The 20,021-nt window shown below is 41.4% G+C and overlaps 1 protein-coding gene across 1 annotated transcript; it reads left to right on the top strand.

Moving 5' to 3' along the window:
• Positions 1-1,690: 1,690 nt before the first annotated feature.
• Positions 1,691-19,328, top strand: PSMA3 (proteasome 20S subunit alpha 3). Its single transcript, XM_088456584.1, has 11 exons — positions 1,691-1,861; positions 7,147-7,229; positions 9,536-9,659; positions 12,081-12,182; positions 12,273-12,346; positions 13,056-13,128; positions 14,857-14,922; positions 16,370-16,416; positions 18,357-18,424; positions 19,018-19,082; positions 19,163-19,328. Exons 1-11 carry the CDS (start codon positions 1,841-1,843, stop codon positions 19,205-19,207), a joined length of 768 nt encoding a protein of 255 aa, XP_088312710.1. The 5' UTR covers positions 1,691-1,840; the 3' UTR covers positions 19,208-19,328.
• Positions 19,329-20,021: the final 693 nt, after the last annotated feature.

Below are 20,021 nucleotides of genomic sequence, written 5' to 3'. Positions count from 1 at the left end.
CTTATTATAAGAAGAAATGGAATAATTCACACCAATACCAACTTTTAAATAAATGACAATGTTTTACTTAAAAAGCAAATCAATTCTACATGCACCACTGTATTACTGACAAAGCAGACTTATAAAATAAAAAAACATTAGTACAACAGCAGTAACAAAATAATTATTTGCAATGCCTGGCATAGACTCCCAAGGTGACAGTCAGCCCTGTTTATGCTTACAGCCCAGCGCCCCGCGACTCTACCTATGTTCTCTCCTGCTCAACCCGACTGACCGACCCCTCCCCTTTTTGATCAATCTTTTATACTTTTTTCCTCTCTGCTACTGACATATTATAAAATGGACAATATTAATTAATTAAGTGAATCTTCATGCGCACTACACACTTCACTGATACTATGTTTTTAATCATAACAAAACCTACAAACTCCTTTCTATGTTCTCAAAATACTGGTGACCGCTTATAGGCCAAGGCTATTCTGATTAGCTCCCTTCTTGTTTAGACAGATCTGAGACATGCTGTCTTCTAGTCTGCTAGTATTAAACTAACCCATGATTCTGTCTTGCTAGTGAAGAAATTGTTTCATCAATTCTAATTTATACCTATTCCTGTAATAACACTTATACCTTTAGATTATACAATATTAACCAATAATAACTGTTGCTTCAGACAAACACCTGCCCACTTTAGAGAGAGGGTAGACCTCATCTCTAGGCCTGAGGCCATTCGACACATGTGACGGTCCTCCGCAACTTACAACTAATATATATTCTGAATCATTTCTATGTACTCTTAATTGCAATGAAAATAATGAACGACATAAACATGCATATATTCGTGAATTGCTGAAGGAATATGTACGGTCACATATTCTGGCTTTATCAGACCAGTCCCCACTCACTCTAAACCTCACGGACCTGAAAACCCTGTAATTCGGGCAACATCTTGGAATGCCGAATCTAAGCCCCCTTCTCCCAACAGATTCCCAAACTCGAGTCACCTGAGCAATAAGAGGAATGTTATTATGAAACACCTTACCGCTCAACAACATCTGTAACGGTGTGTGAGAAATCCATAGCTGTGCAACCATTAACTTAGGCAATGCTAATGGGTCCAGATCTCTAATCCACTACCATAGGTGAGCCAACTGGGCGGCATAATAATATAAACAAGAATGGGGTAGCGCAAGTCCACCCCGTTTTCTAGGTATTGTCAGTACGTTAAGCTTTATTCGGGCCCGCTTTTCAGCCCAAATCAGAGACAAAACCAAACTATCCGTCTATCTAAAGATTGCTATTGGGAGATCTATAGGAGAATTACAAAAAACATGCAATAGTTTCAGGAGTATCGACTCGTCAGAGATAAGGGTAGTTTTATTCAGCTTATTGCCTTTGTTTTTAAATATTCCAATTGGCTTTTAACGTCCAACTGAATATAATGTATTTAAGACCCAAATATTTAAATTTGTCTACCCACTGTACTGGGAAGGTAACTAAGGAATTAGCCGGACATGAACCCTTTATGTTGCTTTTTGCTGACACACAAAATGCTTCTTTCAAAATGCAGTGACTGACAATTGACAGCCAGCCTTACAGGCCTCCGGCCACAGGGGGGCGCTGCCAGATACATTACCTGCGGCTTGATCGGTTGTCTCTTGAGCTCCGTCCCCCATTATTATCTAGAGTGCGATATACTGGGCCTGCGCAAGTGAACGCAACTGCTGATTCGATTAAGGCTGGCCAATCACATTACGGGATACTGGCTGGTGCGTGTGTACGGAGGAAGTGAGGAGTGTGAAAGTGCAGTATCACCGCCTGCCGCCGCCGGGTACTGTCAGACATGAGCTCCATCGGGACCGGGGTGAGTGGCTGCTTTGTAACTGGGTAGTGGGGTGTGTCCCTGGGGGCCAGCTGGCTGCTCTGCCCGAGCCTGGTGCAGCGGCTTATTCATAATGCGGGGCTTCCCAGCGCCCCCCCCCCCCCCCTTCCCTTCCCTTCCTCTGTGTGCGGCGGGAGCTGGAAGGACTGAACCCCGGCCTCTAGTGTATGTGCAGCGGGCCCGGCCGGGAGTGCACACGGTGCTGACTCGTTGGCTGCAGGTGAAAGTGAAACTAGTCTCCGGGAGGGCGCAGCCGGGGACGCTGGTGCAGGATGCGCAGGCTTCAGTGCACATTACTGTATGTCCCTGCATATCCGTAACTCCCAACTGTCCCGGCTTTTCTGGGAAATGTCAGGATGTATGGGATATCATAGGCACACTTCCCTTCCATCTTCTTGATTCTAGATATCCCAGCTCCTTTCCTCGTTAGATTTGTGCATTTAATGCAGTGCGGCGGCACAGTGGTTAGCTTGCTGCCTCACTCCGGGGGTTGGGTATGGGATGCCAGCGCTTGGGATCCCGGTGGTCAGAAACCAGACAATGGCATTCCGATAGGGTTAGGATATCGCCACCTGTCAGTAAGTATCCTAACCCCCCCCCCCCCCCCCCAGTGCCTAACCTTAACCCTAACCCCACTACTTACTGGCAGGATGCTGGTGCTGAGATTGTGACTGGTGATGGGATTCTGGCGCCAGCAACCTGACAGCCAGGATTTAAAGTTCATCCCATCTTGAGTTCGATTCGCAACCAGGATGCTGTATGCGTTGAGTTTGTATGCTCTGCTGTGTGAGGGTTTACTCCAGGTTCTCCGATTTCCACTCACAATCTAAAAAGTAGAATATAGGGGGAGATGTAAGAGGTGGCAAATGCGCTATAACCATGCATTATTTGACGCTTGCCTACTTTCATACATACAGATGTTCAATGTAAAGGAGAGAAATTGCTTTTCTCTACTTTATCTGTGAACTTCTAATGGTTTTGCCATTGCCATATTATTGCTTGGCGAATGGAAATCTTCCAGATGTTATTAAAAAATGATAAGCGTGCTTTTTTTTTTTTTTCTAGCGTGTCTGCTGCGCATGAGATTTTGCAATGATTGCGAGATCTTGGGCATGCCAGTGGGTATGACACAGCACATCAGCACTAGGCTTATACTCTAGGTCTTAAAGGGACTCCCTGGAGGGTTGGAGTTTTCTCTCCCCCACTTTGGCGGGTGAGATTTTAATACTTCTCAATGTTGTTGTATCCTGCTTTTTTAATGACTTGATAAGAGGCGAAGCCGGAAGAGCGATAGCGGCACGGTAAGTGCTGCTATAGTACATCTTCCCAACAGATTGTAAGCTCCACTGGGACGAGGACTTATGTGAATGGCTCAAATATCTTCTGGAACGCACTGCATAGTATGTGTGCATTATATAAATAACTGTTAATACATAGTAACTTCCCCGAAATCATGCTCTTCGTTGTTACAACTGTATAGAATGCTGGCAGATATTTGTGTTTGATATAGGCTCGGTAATCCTCCTGGTGCGCCTGCATCATTATTATTATTTAATTTATAACGTAGCACAAAAATCTGCAGTGCTTTACAGTAAAGGCCGGTACACACTAGACAATGTCTAGCGTGTTCCGACCTCTTAAGCGTCAGACCCATCGGGGGTGCCGGCAGTGACAGAGCGACGGTGGCAGGTAGTGGGGTCCATGCTGCATGCGGCAGCATGGCATTGCTAGCGACATCCTCAGATCTTTCTGCATGTACAGAAAACAAAGCGCGCATCGGAATCTCGATAGTGGGTACATATTTGTCGTTCCGATGCATCGGAATTGGCCAAATCGCTCAAGATATCGTCTAGTGTGTACCCAGCTTTAGGGAGTAAAGCAAAATTGTGGAAGACTAACCAGCACCAACCTCAAAAAGCATAAATGCAAGAGTAGTGATAAATGTAGCGTATTACTGTACAATAGACAACAATACATATAGCAAACAAATGTAAAGAACACGCAAGAGGCATTATATAAGGACGCACATGAGAGCTTAAGGAGGCCATACATCTGCGACGGATCGTCTGGATGCGATCGGAAATGTCCGATCGCCCACCATCGATGTTCTGCAATCCATCGTCGGATCGCAGACATTTGGCATGTTAAATGTTGGAGATTTGATGATCGCGATAATTTTTTGTTTGCGATCGTCAAATTGGCAAATTCCAACATGTTGGATTTCTGCGATGCTGGGTTGCAGCATCGTGGCAATCCATAGCAGATGGATGGGGCCCATTAGTCTAATGGATCCTGCACAGATCAGTCTTGGTGGAGAAACCTTCTAGTGCAGTGGTTCTCAAATTCAGTCCTCAGGATCCCACACAGTTCACATTTTCCAGGTCACCCAGCAGGTGCACAGGTTTCATTACTCACTGATACATTGTAAAAGATCCACGGGTGGAGCTAATTATTTCACTTGTGATTCTGTGAGGAGACATGGAAAACATGCACTGTTTGGGGTCCTGAGGACCAAGTTTGAGAACCTGTGTTCTAATGAAAGAGTTTACCATAGAGCTCCCTAATTAGTTGGCTAGTTAAATGTAGCATCAAAATATGCTGCATTTGTAGATCTTCAGTATTGTACCCACTACAGCCCTAACTATGTGGAGTTTGTATATTCTCCCTGTGCTCCTCTGGGAGCTCTGGTTTTCTCACACACTCAAAAAAAATATATTGGTAGGTTAATTGGGTCCCAACAAAAATTAACCCTAGTGTGTATGTGAGCATGTGGTAGGGAATATAGATTGTAAGCTCCACTGGGGCAGGGACTGATGTGAATGGACAAATATTCTCTGTAAAGCGCTGTGTAATATGTGTGCGCTATATAAGTAACTGATAACAAATAGTGTAGCTTAAGTAATTCATCAGAATGCTGCCAGTTACAAACATTGGGGTAACCTGCGATCTGGGGAAGGAGTGGTATCAGCACTGATACCGCTTCTCCCCAATGTTTTAAAGTGGGGTATGGTGGTAAATGATAGGGGCGCAATGCGCTCTTATCATTATCGGTAAGATAATAGCACTGATGTGCTGGGCAATATATGAACGGTCAGTGGTACTGACCACCCGACAGCTGCAGCTTTCAATATTGACAGCTCGATATCAGTATCATTGCCCTACAACCAGAGCAGGGACAGCACTGTCCCAGCTGTGGCGGCTGATGTCTCCAGGGGGCTGCACGCGAGATCTAGCGCTTGCCCAGTGGAGTCGGACAGCAAGGGAGACAAAGCTGTGTGCTCAGGCAGGGATCGCCGGAGGGATGAGTTTTCACTCCAGCAGATGAGATCTCATCAGTAGTGCTTTCTGCTTCGCCTTGGTAAAAGGCGTAGCAGGAAGAGTTATAGCGGCATTAATAATGAAAATGTTGAATTGTATTTATTTGTTATCATCAGCAAAACAAGTTTGACAGACAAAATTACGTTGACAAAAACACGCTAAAAAACCAGTGAAATAGCAATCCATGGTAGAGGTTATTACAGACAGTTACATAAAATAATGATGTTAAATTAACTAAGAGATACATTCATAGCATTCAGCATGCGCACAGCAGATGGAAGAAAACTAACCCTCAAGCGACTCGTACGTGCCCGTAGTACTCTGAACCGCTTTAAAGACGAAAGCTTATCAAAAAATTCATGAAATGGATGGCCTTATATTGATTTAAACTCGAGATGAACATTTTATATATTCTTCTTTTTGAAACCAAATTATTTTTTTTAACAGTGCCCTAGATAGAGAGATCTTCTCTGTTCTCCAGTCTGATGCTGCCCGGCACGTCTATATGATACGTCAGTGCAGCTTACTTTTCATCTTTGTCACAGTGCCGGACGGCAGGGGTCAGTGCAGCAAAACTTTCATCCGTGTCATGGTGCTGGGTGGCAGGGGACTTTTGCCAGGCGGACCGCCCAACAAAGTGTTGAGAGACCACTAATATTGAGCTCTATAAATTATGAGCCATGCAATTGAAATACTGCTTTAATTTTTGGTTATCCATTTAGACTGCACAGCCCTGCCTTCTTGCTATTTGTATAAACTTAATTTGGTAAATATAATAACCTGCAAGTTACAGATAGCCATGAGATGTCGGCAACTTAGGGACGCCCACTGCTGCCTTCTCATATCCACTGAATGACATGCAACAGCGTAAACATTTGTAAGATTAACGCAGCCACACAGCTGCTGAGTAAGTCTGACTTGTGTCTCTCCTAACACTGAGAACTCTCATGCTGCAAAGGAGATCACGCCTGCGTTTGCCTAGCCCCCCCCCTGCTGGCTCTCCCAAATGCTGACTACATGACACTCACTTTGCAAATGAATCCCCTGTGCGAGCATAATCGCAAACCAATCGCTGTGCATGCACATTATGGCTTCCTAGCATGTGCAATGGCTAAAATTCGCTCGATCTGCATTGTGTAAATCTCTGAATCAAGCCTTTAGCCTGTAGATGACCAGGTTGCAGCACAAGGGTTATTTTGAATAGTAACCTCACCCCCCTTTCCCTGAACTGTATGGATCATTCCACTGGAACTCTCGGGGTCAAATCTGTTTTAGTCCCTGAAGAAATTGGGCCCAAATGATGGCTCAGTTTGGATACTGCTGTGTGGTGGTCTGTATTAACATGATGAGATACCTAATGCAACAATCCGATTTCAACAGAAGCCCACACAGTGTACCGAAGGGAATGGAGCGATTTATCGGATAGAATTAGCCATAGCTTGATTTATATGGGGGAACATTCAATTGAGCTCAATGTTCTGTCAGAACCTTAACTGATGTGCAGATGATAAAATTTCAGATAATAAAGATAGGGAATACCTCACTTGCACCTCACTGGGGTGCGGACAAAACAAGCAAGGTAATCCTGCCCAGATAGCCCTCTTAATAGTAACGCATGAGGTTCCAGTGGAACATTGCAGATAATTGAATTCCCCCTATGACAGATATTAATATGATGTGCATAGTCATTGTGGTACAGTCAAACATTTACAATATAATAAATTAACATCACTGTGTGATTATAAGGCATAAAAATGTCACAGTAATGTCTCTCCCACCATAGACTGCATTTTGAAAATGTAAAAAGCATGAACCAGTGACTTTCATGGAAGGTCTTATAAATGGTATCTTTTTTGACCTGCCAATGTTTACCTTTATTACGGATGTCTTTTTGTACTGGAAATTAACCTTTAACATACACTGGCTTTTGTTTTTTGTTATGATTACAGTATGACCTGTCGGCCTCTACATTCTCTCCAGATGGCAGAGTGTTTCAGGTTGAATATGCTGCTAAAGCAGTGGAAAACAGTAGGTAAGGAAATAGTTAATTTATTTTCTCTCAAGGTGATATTTATGACTTCAGTATTGATCTAATGTATGTGTGTGGGGGGGGGTGCATTCTGTGTAATGTTAAACACAAACAGAATGACTGCTTGAATAGTATAGTATGCCTACCTTTCATCTTAAAGATTGTGATGACTTATTGATTGGAGGGTCCAGTCACCCCTTCCTTTCATGACCAAGCCAGTTTTAAAATGTGACTTGTGTTCATTTAGTTGGGAAAATTTTTTAACAATCCCTTATTGTATTTGTTTTCAAACAGCAGCTTTTGCACCTTTGTAATATGAAACTATTTTTTACAGTAAGATTTATAAACCTGATCAACACTAATTTTTATTGCCAATCATAGAGCAATTTTGGGGTAACTTTGTGGTACTGATTGTGAATATGACATCTGTTTTCCTAGCTTGGCTCGAATTTTTGAGCTACACTGATATGAAACAAGAAAAACACAATAGACAACGGTCATCTGACTGCTGGCTGGGTGGCCGATCACTGGTATACAGAGCGGGAATATTCTAGAATGATTGCAGAGTGAGCACCTAGAATATTTGCGTGTCTCTCCTTCTAGAATGTTCCGATAGATAGCCATAATGCGTGCATATGGAAAAGTTCATTATGACTTGAGGGCATCTATTCTCTCAAGAACTAGAGACAATTCGAAAAAAAATACTTTCATTTTTGAATTCAGCAACCCCAAATTCATTAAAATACCATCTGTAGTCTGTTTCACTCTTATTAGAATTGGCGGTTCGAGGAAACTTTGTAATTAAAACTGCATCAAATCACAGATTATTTTTTTCTTACTTATGTGAAATTAACATTTTAAATAAAATTTACACATCATTACTTTAATACTGTTTGGAATATAGAATTTGAATGTACCATCTTACACGTGGGGCTACTTGTAAACTGTATCAAACTGTTTTCCAAAAATATCCCAAGCTTTGCTGAGTTGTGCTGGATACACACTAGACGATATGTCGCCCAATATATTGTCCACATCGGCCTGTGTGTACCCGCTATGTCGCTGATGATTCGTACTCTGGTGCTTCGTCAGCGACATTCTCCGTCTAACATGGATGCAGGTCCGATGGGCTATCAGCATGTCCACCCGCCCTCGCTGCCGGCATCGGCAAGTGTGTATGCACTTGCTGATGCCGGCACCCCCGCCAGGTTCCGTCGCTAACGAGGTCTTACATACACTAGACAGCATCTAGTGTGTAACAGCCTTTAGGTTATTTGTAATGACTAAAGGAGAGATGAACTAAGCCTTGGAGATAAATTACCAACCAATCTACTCCTAGCTGTCACTTTACAGGCTGTGTCTGAAAATTAACAGGAGCTGATTAGTTGGTGCTTTATCTCTCTCCAAGGTACATCTCCCCCTAAGTTAGAGATGGGTTAGCCCTGATGGGATGTATTCAAAAGGCTGACCATGTCAACTATTGTAATGTCAATACTACAATGTAGACACTTATGAATTTGACACAATATATCGACCGTCACTGTGTCGACATTCTCACAATGCTGACATATGAAATGTCAACATTCTTAGTGTTGACGTTAGGGTAGAGGGAAGGTTTGTGGTAGGCATTAGGGATAGCAGAAAAATACCCTAACACAGGTGAATCAGAGGTCTGACACGGAAGTGACGGTCACATGACCGCCTGGACCCAGAAGCTGCACTGGAGTAGCTGCAGTGCTCAGAGCAGGTAAGTCACCGCTGGGCCACCAGGGATGATATGTCGATATTTCACCACTGTCTACATGATAGATGTCGACATGGTCAATGTTGACATTTAAGACTGATAAGTAATTATTTTATGTAGCCACCCTTTCTGTATTTACCATTTTAACCAGATAAAGGGCACAATTCTATTCTACGCGATGTGAATAGCGCCAGGAATCAGCTCCCGGAGCTATTCAATACACTGCGCAGCTAACCCCGACTAAGGATTTCTTCTCGCATTCCTCCGGGGATGCGAGCAGAAATCCGACAAAAGTCCTGGCGCGAGGCTGTTTTCTGCCCTTCGTGCCGTGCCTGGAAAACAGCATCTCGCCGGGAAGTTAGGTCGGGGAATGCCTGTTCTCGCAGCTAAAAGCCATGTTTAAGGCGCGAGAATGAGCCTTCCCCGACCTAACACCGCGATGGATTGAATAGCTCCGGGAGCTATCTCACGGCGCAATTTACATAGCGCTCAATTGAATCGAGCCCAATATTTCTTGTGTAGTCTGGATTGGGAATTCCATCTCTTCATTCTTTTCATGTTTCAGCACTGCCATTGGCATCAGATGTAAGGACGGAGTTGTGTTTGGTGTAGAAAAACTTGTGCTGTCTAAACTTTATGAAGAAGGTTCTAACAAGCGCATCTTTAATGTGGATCGGCATGTCGGAATGGTAAGGAGAAAATCCCTTGTGACTGTTCACTCAGAAAATAGGAATTACAGGTGTTATAAATGCATCATAAACACTGTCTCGTAGTTTGTTGGTGTTTTTAAACAACTATATTGTAGTGGAACAATGTTGGTTGTTTTATTGTCTTTGTAAAGAAGTGGTACAATTCAAATGCTCTTTAAATCTACACTCCAGCTCTCCATATTGTACTAAAATTGCAATTCTTTTTTTTTTCATTGGTGCATTATAAAGTATGGAAGACTTCTCCCTAATATTCCCAGTGTTAACTAGTCCCACGATATCTCTTCTGTACCTGCAGTGTATCATGTTATAACCTGGGCTGATAGATCATGATGGAAGTTGTACTCTGTAGAAATCAGCTTTGGTTCCTATAAACATGGATAGAATTGTTGGTAGAGAAATATAATGCTTCATATGCTGCTCAGGGCTCTAAATTGTTGGCAATGTTTGATCAAGTAAAATGTTCTTTTTGGTAAATGTATTAAGGCAGCATTATTTGAGGCCAGATTATTCTCATGTGGAGTACATAGAGCTGATTCAATGAGCCACGTGTTCAGTGCCCTGTGCTTGCAAATTAACATTACCTGCATCTTGTGGGATATTTTCATGAAGTGCGCTGCCAATGCCCTTGCAGTTCAATTAGAAACAGCAAGTCATAGATGTTGCTCATTAATTCTGTAGTGTGAAAACTGTGTTAGCCTGCTTGCTAGGCTCTTTAAGCAGAACGCCGCACCCTGGCCGATATTAAAAGGCTAAATGTGCCCTGCTGACCAAGCAATTAATTGGCCCCATAGGGTACTATGCTCATTCTCCTCGACCCCTCTCCCTTGGTCTATGTGATACTGCCCTCGCCTGGCTGTCCTCTTACCTCTCTGACCGTTCCTTCTGTCTCCTCTCTCTTCTCCCCCCGCCCCCCCCCCCCCTCTCTAATGGTAGGTGTCCTCTTTAGGTAAACTCATCCGCTTTTTTGGCCTCCAATATCCTCTCTATGCTGATGATCGTTTTGGATGGTGAAGGATCTTGTTTTATTTATTTGGTATCCCACATATCACAGTTTTGTTACAGCGCTTGAACAATATTCAGTTATTAATCACCCAACAACAATTGACTTCCCACCTATGAGGTGGCTTCCAGTTCTTCTCAAATTTCATGTGTGACCATTTATTCCATGGCCATTGGGATGGTGAGGTCTCTAGTACACTGCATGGATTTTGTTTGGACGTGACATAATAGAATATAACCATGATTACAATTGTTCTTCAAACGATATTGTATTGATTGTTCATGCTCCGTGGTACAAGGGGTCACTCGCACACCAGCAGTGTGGTTCTAATTCATGCACTAGGACTCCCTTTACAACAATTGCTGACAGAGGAGCTTGTACTTAAATGTAATGGTGCATACACACTTACCGATTTTTTTTTTTTTTTTTTAACAATTCGTCGACGTCGTTATCGTTAAATCGTTCAAAAAAATCATTCAGTTTATGAGTTTTTATAACTATGAATGATAATCACAAATGCGCACTCCCGTTTGTAGTTATCGTTCATCGTCCATTTCAGACTATCCAACATGATGATTTTCATTAAGGGAAGAAACATTCGTTCATCGTTCAAAAAATCGTTCATTACACTTCAAGAAATCGTTCACTTTTTCAAGGGAAAATCTGACAGAAAATCGTTGGTTACAAAATTGTTACGTGTGCTGTGTGCGCTCCTTCTGTGCAGGGGGGGTGACTGAGCATTACAGCATGTACATGCAAGTGTGATACTTCTGTAAAAGATCCAGCACTAGTTTATGCTGTTCAATTCAAACAAAGACAGATGGTAGAAGTTTTACCATTGGGTGGGCTGGATTAATACAGTAAAATTGGATTCATTCCTTGCACCTCTGATCCATTAAGTCAGCTGTTTGCATGAACAATTTGTGTGCCATTAGACTATATGGGGTATATTTACTAAAGGTGAGCATTTAGAAGTGGAGATGTTGCCCATAGAAGTGGAGATTTGACTGAACATTTAACTAGCACCTTCTGGAAGATAATAGCTAGAATCTGATTGGTTGCTGTGGACAACATCTCCACCTCTAAAAACTCTCACTTTAGTAAATATACCCCTATGAGTGATCGAAGCTCCTTAAGACTTTGTAATATTTGAAAAACTGTCTGGGACATGAGGTTCCCCAGTAATGGAAGAACCACAGGTTGCATGACTCTCCATTACTCAGTGGATAGTCTTTAATTGCCACTTTACTCATGTGAAATGATTGTTTATACATTTTCAAGCACAAACTAAAGAATAGCTTGAATATAAAAGTAAATACTACTGTATAAGAACTTGGTATGGTGTAAAATCAGAATGACATAACCTACCAACGTAATGACACTCTGTGTATGAATTGCAGGCTGTTGCTGGGCTCCTGGCAGATGCACGTTCCTTGGCAGACATTGCTAGAGAGGAAGCTTCTAACTTCAGATCAAATTATGGCTATGACATTCCATTAAAGGTACAGTCTTCCATTTTTATCAATGATGGGTGTAAAACCGATTATTGTCCTTGTTAATTATTAATGTAGTTGTCTTCTGCCTCCTGTTAGCATCTCTCCGACAGAGTGGCCATGTACGTACATGCGTATACACTGTATAGTGCTGTCAGGCCGTTTGGCTGCAGGTAAGAAATGAAACAGGCTTTCAGTCACCACTAGTAAATGTGTACAGATTATAGGAATTGGTTGTCGACTTCATAATTAAAAAGATATCACAGCTATTGTTTTTTATTGTAGTGGTTCTATCTTTGTAAAATTCAAAATGAACAACGCATTTTGCCGCCTACAGAAGTCACTGTCTATTGGGGAGATCTAGGTAGCTGAAAAATAGAGCTTTAGCTATGTATCACAGCTGTGACTGCTGTGTAATGCCTCGGGTTTCTTTTTATACTAGTAAAAGCATATAAAGGAGATTAGAACACAAAGAGCACTTACAGATGACAGCATTTGCAATGCTGCCTAATCTATTGAATGGATTTTAGCACAAGAATACGAGGCACAATGAAGGATCTGCTGTAGACTGAACCCTCTGCATCAAGTGCTCGCTCACCAGCGTATGTCAAACACATTTATTTGACTTCTCTTGGGCCTTTAAAAGAAGATATTGCATTTCTTATCACACTAAATAAGAATAAAACAAAAAACGTAAACCTTTTTTATTACTAACTAAGTTGCGTAAGTCTAATTTTACATGGCATAAATTAAAAACCATATGTTGATCCCATCAAGCACACATTACTATAAACGTTCAAAACTGATGAAATAATACAACTATATTTTTAAACCATAGCAAAGTCCTGTTCTGCATTTGTCTTCACATGATTTTTCTTGCAGTTTCATGTTGGGATCTTATAATGAAGACGATGGCGCTCAATTGTATATGGTTGACCCATCTGGTATATCCTATGTAAGTTTACATTTATTTTGGTTTATGTTCATGTAGCTAATGAATACTATATTACAGTATATGAAGACCTTTTCCAAATGATGCACCAAATAAGTATTATGTGAACTGGTTATTGGGCGGACATGTCTCTAGGGTTCTTGGCACTTAGAATGTTACAAGAAGTCCCATACTTTATTGGATGGTATTCTATGTGACGGTTTGACATTTGTATTATGTATTGGTCACCAATAAACAAACATATATCGCATTAAAAAAAGGAATGTTATAAGAAATACAAATATTTATAAGGCAGCCTCAACACCCCAAACCTAACAATACATGGAATGATTTTTGTGTGATGAAAAGGGAAATTCAAATTGTGTATGAATGGTCATAAAACCAGCAGATATCTAGCTAGTGTTTATAGTAAGAACTACGAATACCTGTGTGTGACTGCAATCTGTATGTTGCTTAAATGTAAAGCTGGGTACATGCCTAAAGATTTTCTGTCCAACCAACCAACTAGTTGATTGGTTGGAATGAAAATCTGGTAATGTATGGGAGTAACTGATGATCAGCAATTTGCTCCTAAATGCCAGAAAACAGATGAAAATGGTCGGTCAGACAACTTTGTTAAATGTTTGATCTAAACAAATTGTTCAAACAGTTTTAGTCCATTTTCCGGCGTTTGGGAGCAAATTGCTGGTTGTCATTTGCTTTCATAATTTACCAGATTTTCATTCCAACCAATCAACTAGTTGGCTGGTTGGATAGAAAATCTTTAGGTGTGTATGCAGCTTTAGGCACATCTGTACATTTAAGCATTTGCCTGGTATTATCCTATACATTTTATATAATTAAACATGCATTGAAACCTAATTAAAGAATTTTTGTCATGTTTCAGACGAAGTCTATATTACATAGTGCTTTGTAGGTTCAGTAAAAGAACACATTCTCTCTGCCAGCCAGAAGGAGCTGTCTGACTCCAGCTCGCTCCAGGTGTGGCTCATTAGGTCTACAATGAAAAGGTAGACTATACTAGTTAGACAGGCAATAGGTCAACACACTAAAAGTCGACATGTAAAAAGGTCGACTTTTTTTTTTCTAGCCCTAATCTTCACCCTAACCCTCCCTCCTGGTGCCTATCCCCTAGCCATCTGGGTAAGTGCCTAATCCTAACAAAAAAATGTCAACCATTTCTGTGTTCAACTTCTTACTAGTTGACCTTTAGTGTGTCGACCTATTGCCTAACTTGTATTGTCTACCTAAACATTGTCTGTCTACCATTTTACTGTAGACCTAATGGCCGGATACCGCTCGCTCCCCTGCCTAGAGCATGCAGACCTGTTTGAGGAGGGAGTCACATAGGACTTTGCAGCTGGCTTTCACATTATAGCTCACTGATCTATTTTGGGCTTTCTACCAGGTGGTGTAAAATGGACTCTCCATCTCCCCCTCCCCCCTGAAACATGACCCATCCTCTTTAATCCTCATTCATACTAAGCACCACTAAAAATAAAGGAAATAACCAAAAGAACAAGTTTGATTATAAAACCATCAACTTGAATTTTCAATGTAGTGGTCCTTTAATCGTTTTGTTCATACCCAGTTTCTGTTAACATGGGAAGTATCGTCATCTGGCTGCCACTTTTGACTGTGCTGTATAAAGGGTTTAGATGAGCAGCGTATGCTTTTTGTGCTCAAAGCCAAGATATGGTAAATAAAGATTAACATTTCTATGTGTTCTAGGGCTATTGGGGATGCTCAATTGGTAAAGCCAAACAGGCAGCCAAAACAGAGATCGAAAAACTGCAGGTGAGTGTGTTAATGGTATATACAGCAGCACATGTGTTGTGTTGTACACTTCTGACTGGCTGTAATGCAGATTATGTGTTGGTAACTCAGTGTCTGCTCTTTAAGTTCTGTAATAATACAATCCCTGAATTATTTTATTGCAAATGAGGAAAGCAAAACACACAAGATATTTACATCAACCTCTCCATCCCACCTAGTCCACCAAAAGACTAACAAAATGCAATTATTCTTAATGACTATACACACACACATTACTTGCAGGTGGCACAAACACTTGCTCTATGAACATACTATAATTTTTAAAAATCACTGTTATGCAAGAATAAATAAAACTATACATATATACAGTATTAAAGTTTTAGGCAGGTGAGTAAAAAATGCTGCAAAGTAAGAATGCTTTAAAAAATAGAAGTGTTAATGGTTTATTTTTATCAATTAACAAAATGCAAAGTGAATGAACAGAAGAGAAATCTAAGTCAAATCAATATTTGGTGTGACCACCCTTTGCCTTCAAAACAGCATCAATTCTTCTAGATACACTTGCACACAGTTTTTGAAGGAACTCGGCAGGGAGGTTGTTCCAAACATCTTGGAGAACTAACCTCAGAGCTGCTGTGGATGTAGGCTTGCTCAAATCCTTCTGTCTCTTCATGTAGTCCCAGACAGACTTGATGATATTCAGATCAGGGCTCTGTGGTGGCCATATCATCACTTCCAGGACTCCTTGTTCTTCTTTACGCTTAAGATAGTTCTTAATGACATTGGCTGTATGTTTTGGGGTAGTTTTCCTGCTGCATAATAAATTTGGAACCACTCAGACACCCTCCTGATGATCCTTTTTAAACCGAGACACTCACGAATTACACAGGTTCTGTGGGTGGCTGGCTGACTTCAAGCCTGAATTTCACCTGGTTTTAATCAGCCAAAAATGTAATCAATGAGTGCCCCAGTTTAAAGGGATAGTATGGTAAGCTTATATGCTTGGTTTGTGCTCTGACATGCACTGTCAAGTGTGGGACCTTATATAGACAGGTGTATGCCTTTCAAAATCATGTCCAAACAATTGAATTTACCACAGGTAGACTCCAATTAAGATGTAGGAACGTCTCGGGGATGATCAGTGGAAACAGGATGTACCTGAGCTCAATTTTGAGTTTCATGGCAAAGGCTGTGAATACTTATATACATGTGATTTCGTTTGTTTTTTAAATAAATTTGCAAAAATCTCAAAAGCAAATGTCTTACACGTTGTCGTCATGGGATATTGTGTGTAGAATTTTGAGGACAAAAATGAATTTATTCCATTTTGGAATAAGGCTGTAACATAAGAAAATATGGAAAAAGTGCAAGCAGGGGTCACTGAATTGTACTTTGATGCTGTATGATCATGATACGGGTGCATTTATCAGTGTATAACCAACCCATGGTGTGAGTGTGTGTTTCTCAGATGAAGGACATGACATGCCGAGAAGTAGTGAAAGAAGTAGCAAAAATGTAAGTATGCACTAAGATAAAATAGAAAGGAAAAACAAAATTGTCAAAGCTCAAGCTTTGAAGTACTCCTTTTGGGGGGATTGCAATGAAAATGTATTAATTGCCCATTTTAACCCTGCAGAAAAATCTTTGTTTGACATTCCCCTCTCAGCTACATGCAGTGGAAGCAGCCAGTTTTGGGCTTGACACTATGGGGGCAATACAATTCGGCTAGGATCTCCGCTCATTCCACTTGTTGAGTTGGAACTTCGTGGGTGACGCGGCATGGAGCTTCCGCAGAGCTGTTATGTACAGCAACTCTATGGTCCTCAGTGCGTACATGTAGCCGGATTTCATGACTTGGCGTCCAGGGATACTTCATTTTGATTGAAAGTATTAGGTTCAGCCAAGGCTGAACATACCCTCCCATGGGGCAGCTTTTGTACATCTAGAGTAGGGGTGGGCAATAAGCGGCACTCCATCTGTTGTAGAACTACACATCCCAGCATGCAATGCCACAGTCTTGCTATTTAGTCATAAAATTGTTGCAAGGCATGCTGAGATTTGTAGTTCAACAGCTGGAGTGCTGCTTATTGTGTTCCCCTGATTGAGAAAGATTTAACGAGTCCATCTAGGAGCCACTACGATCTCTCCCTTACTGGGTTGTTGCGTGTGAGAAGGATGCTAGCCTGTCATTATTTCCTTCAAACTACCCTTGGGGCTTTTTAAGTTCAAACTGAGGAAGGGGTTGGAGGGAAGGAGTTTATATAACGTAAATAAAAAAACCTATTAAGTGCTAGCTCCTCAACCCTCCCTACACTCCATTTTTACTCTTACTAAAAAATGTAAAAATCAACCATTTACAACTTTGAACATCCAGAACTTTGCTTACGGCTACTAACCGCCTTCTAATACTATGTTACTTCTGCTATGTTATTTGGCACTTTTGGGGGGCTCAGGGTGATTTTTCCCACTTTGTCCAGCATTACTCCCAGCTCACGCTTTGTAGAATTATCATGCGACTTGGCTGCAATTCCTAGGAATGGTTGTTTACAGTTGATTTTCGAGGAGTGCAGGAGCGCACTTCATGAAAATTAATTGCGACGTGTGCAATATTTAAGTTGCAATTTCGTGCTCAGAAATTCCTGCTGATATGAATTGCCCCTGAGTAGGGATCACTAGTGTTTTAGTGCCATGTTCCTTAAGTGTTTGCAAAGTGGCTATTAAACATTCATGAGAATATATATGCCGACATGCATATGCTGAATAATGACAGACCATGGCAAATACACAAGAACAGAGGTGTTAGATTTCAGGAGGATGAATTCTGTAGTGCTGGGAAAATATGGAAGCGATTCTCTGGCATGGAAGCAATAGAGTGCAGAGCAGTGTGGGAACAATTACCATACAATTTATAAAAGCAACAAACCTTTGTGTTAGGCAGCGGACATGGGTCCCAAATGAGGTACCAAGAATTGTGCTCCTCATACACTCTCCCCACTGTCTGCCCTCCGCTGTAGATTGTAAGCTCTCAGGAGCAGGGCCATCTAATACCCCTTTTACACCAGTGCATAAACCTGGGTTTTTGCTGGGTCTACCCGGGTCGCAGCTCAATGTAAAAGGGTCCCTGAAAAATAACCTGGGTCAAGTGACCCGGCAATCCAACCCGGGGTGGACCTGGGTTATCCCTAAAATTAGGTGATTGGTGGTTGTGGAGCAGTCACCTCCCACTTTTTATGAGCTCACTAGTCAGGTTCAGTGTGAACGGGGCTGACCTGAGAATAACCCAGATCGATGGTGCTGTGTAAACTGTGTCTGACCAGGGTTGGAACCATGTCTGAAAACCCAGGTCGGACCTGGGTTTTTGGTGGAAAATAGGTATTCGTGGTTTTAGTATCTTCAGAACTAGTTGTTTTTTTTTTTTTTTTAATTTTGGAGTTACTCTTTTTTTTCTTTTATAGAATCTATATTGTCCATGATGAAGTAAAAGATAAAGCCTTTGAACTGGAACTGAGCTGGGTTGGAGAAAGTAAGTATACAATATAGTATACTGTTATGGCCCCTACACACTAGATGATATTTGGAATGATTTGTTGCATTGGAGCAACAAATCGCCAAGTGTGCGCACTATGCATGGCGTCGTTCATCAGATCTTTTGTACATACAGGAAGATCTGTCTATCTCGTTAATGATTCCCCGCAGATCATGCAGTGTACGCTCTACTGGATGACCAGGCGATATGGTTACATGATCTAACCACCAAACGATGCAAGATTTATTGTTTGGTCGTTTGTTACATTGCACAGTGTGTTTGCACCAGATCGTTTGTCTGGGAGTTCAGGGGAAATCATTGACGACATTGCATTGTTTGCAGGTCGTCTAGTTTGTAGGGGCCTTTTAGTTGCACTCAATTGCTTATGGATTACATTGCCAAACCTATGTACACGTTATGATGAAGGTTCTATATATGGGCCATGTGCACAGCGGATGTTTGTATGTCAAAAAGACCCATTCTCTGTCTTGTGGTGACCCCTCCCTGTAGAAGGAGGGTCTGGTACTTGGGTTACAGATTTATTATTGCCTAGCTTTTCTTTAACTGTTACTACAAAAAACTATTTTCAGTAACTAATGGAAGACATGAAACGGTACCCAAAGACATTCGGGAAGAAGCAGAGAAATATGCAAAGGTAAATGTATCCATTGCCTCCAGTTGTGGTGTGCTTATCTGATAGTTGGTGCTAAACCAGTGTTGTTCTCTTTCTACCAGGAATCTTTAGAAGAAGAGGATGACTCTGATGATGACAATATGTAACGTCACTCTGTGTTTTTTCTTTTGTTCTGCTTGGCTATGTCACCCTTACTCTAATTACTGTTTTTATATATGTATTACCCTGAACAGACCATGTCAACTGGCAATAAAACCACTGTTTACATATTGTGTGTTACCTGACAAGCTTGGTGTGAATGTATAGTGGTCTATCCGCATTGGGTACATGTCTACTTTTGGGTGAATTGGCTTATTAGCACTTCTATCCATTGGATGATTTCTGTACCTAAAACTTAAACATAGCCAGGAACACTACTGAAGGTCCCTTTGGCATGCTTCTGTGGTGTAGACCTTATGCATTGGTGGTACACCTTCAATCCCCCCAAAAATAGCCTAGGGTTTTTCAAACTTGGTCCTCAAGGCACCCTAATAATCTAGGTTTTATCCATGCTTGTGTATAATCAGATTGACTGAGGTACTAATGACCTCATCTGTGCTTAAGCATGGATATTCTGAAACCCTGAACTGAATCTTTCGTCACGTGATTAGACAAAAGCTCTTACTTTCAATGTTTGAAAGCAGTTCTTTAAAACAATTAATGGCTGTGGGCCGCTTATATCAATTCTCTTTTCTGCACATATTCAAATATACTAAGGGCCCCATTTTTTCATCGAGACACTTGCTAAAGGAATTATGTCCTTTCAATATCTAACAAACAGCATTAAAAATTACTGTTTGTCACTATATTGCTTACGCCATCTATTGTTGGCAAAAGTAATATGGTCCCCATTGCCTGCAATGCACATGTGCAGGCTGGCCATCACCCATGACACAAACGTCCATTACTGGGAGCGCTAGG

Source organism: Taudactylus pleione, unplaced genomic scaffold, assembly GCF_031769625.1.
Source record: "Taudactylus pleione unplaced genomic scaffold, aTauple2 ptg000707l, whole genome shotgun sequence".
NCBI lineage: Eukaryota > Metazoa > Chordata > Amphibia > Anura > Myobatrachidae > Taudactylus > Taudactylus pleione.
Note: the sequence above shows the minus strand (reverse complement) of the source record. Positions and strands in the feature narration are given on the sequence as shown.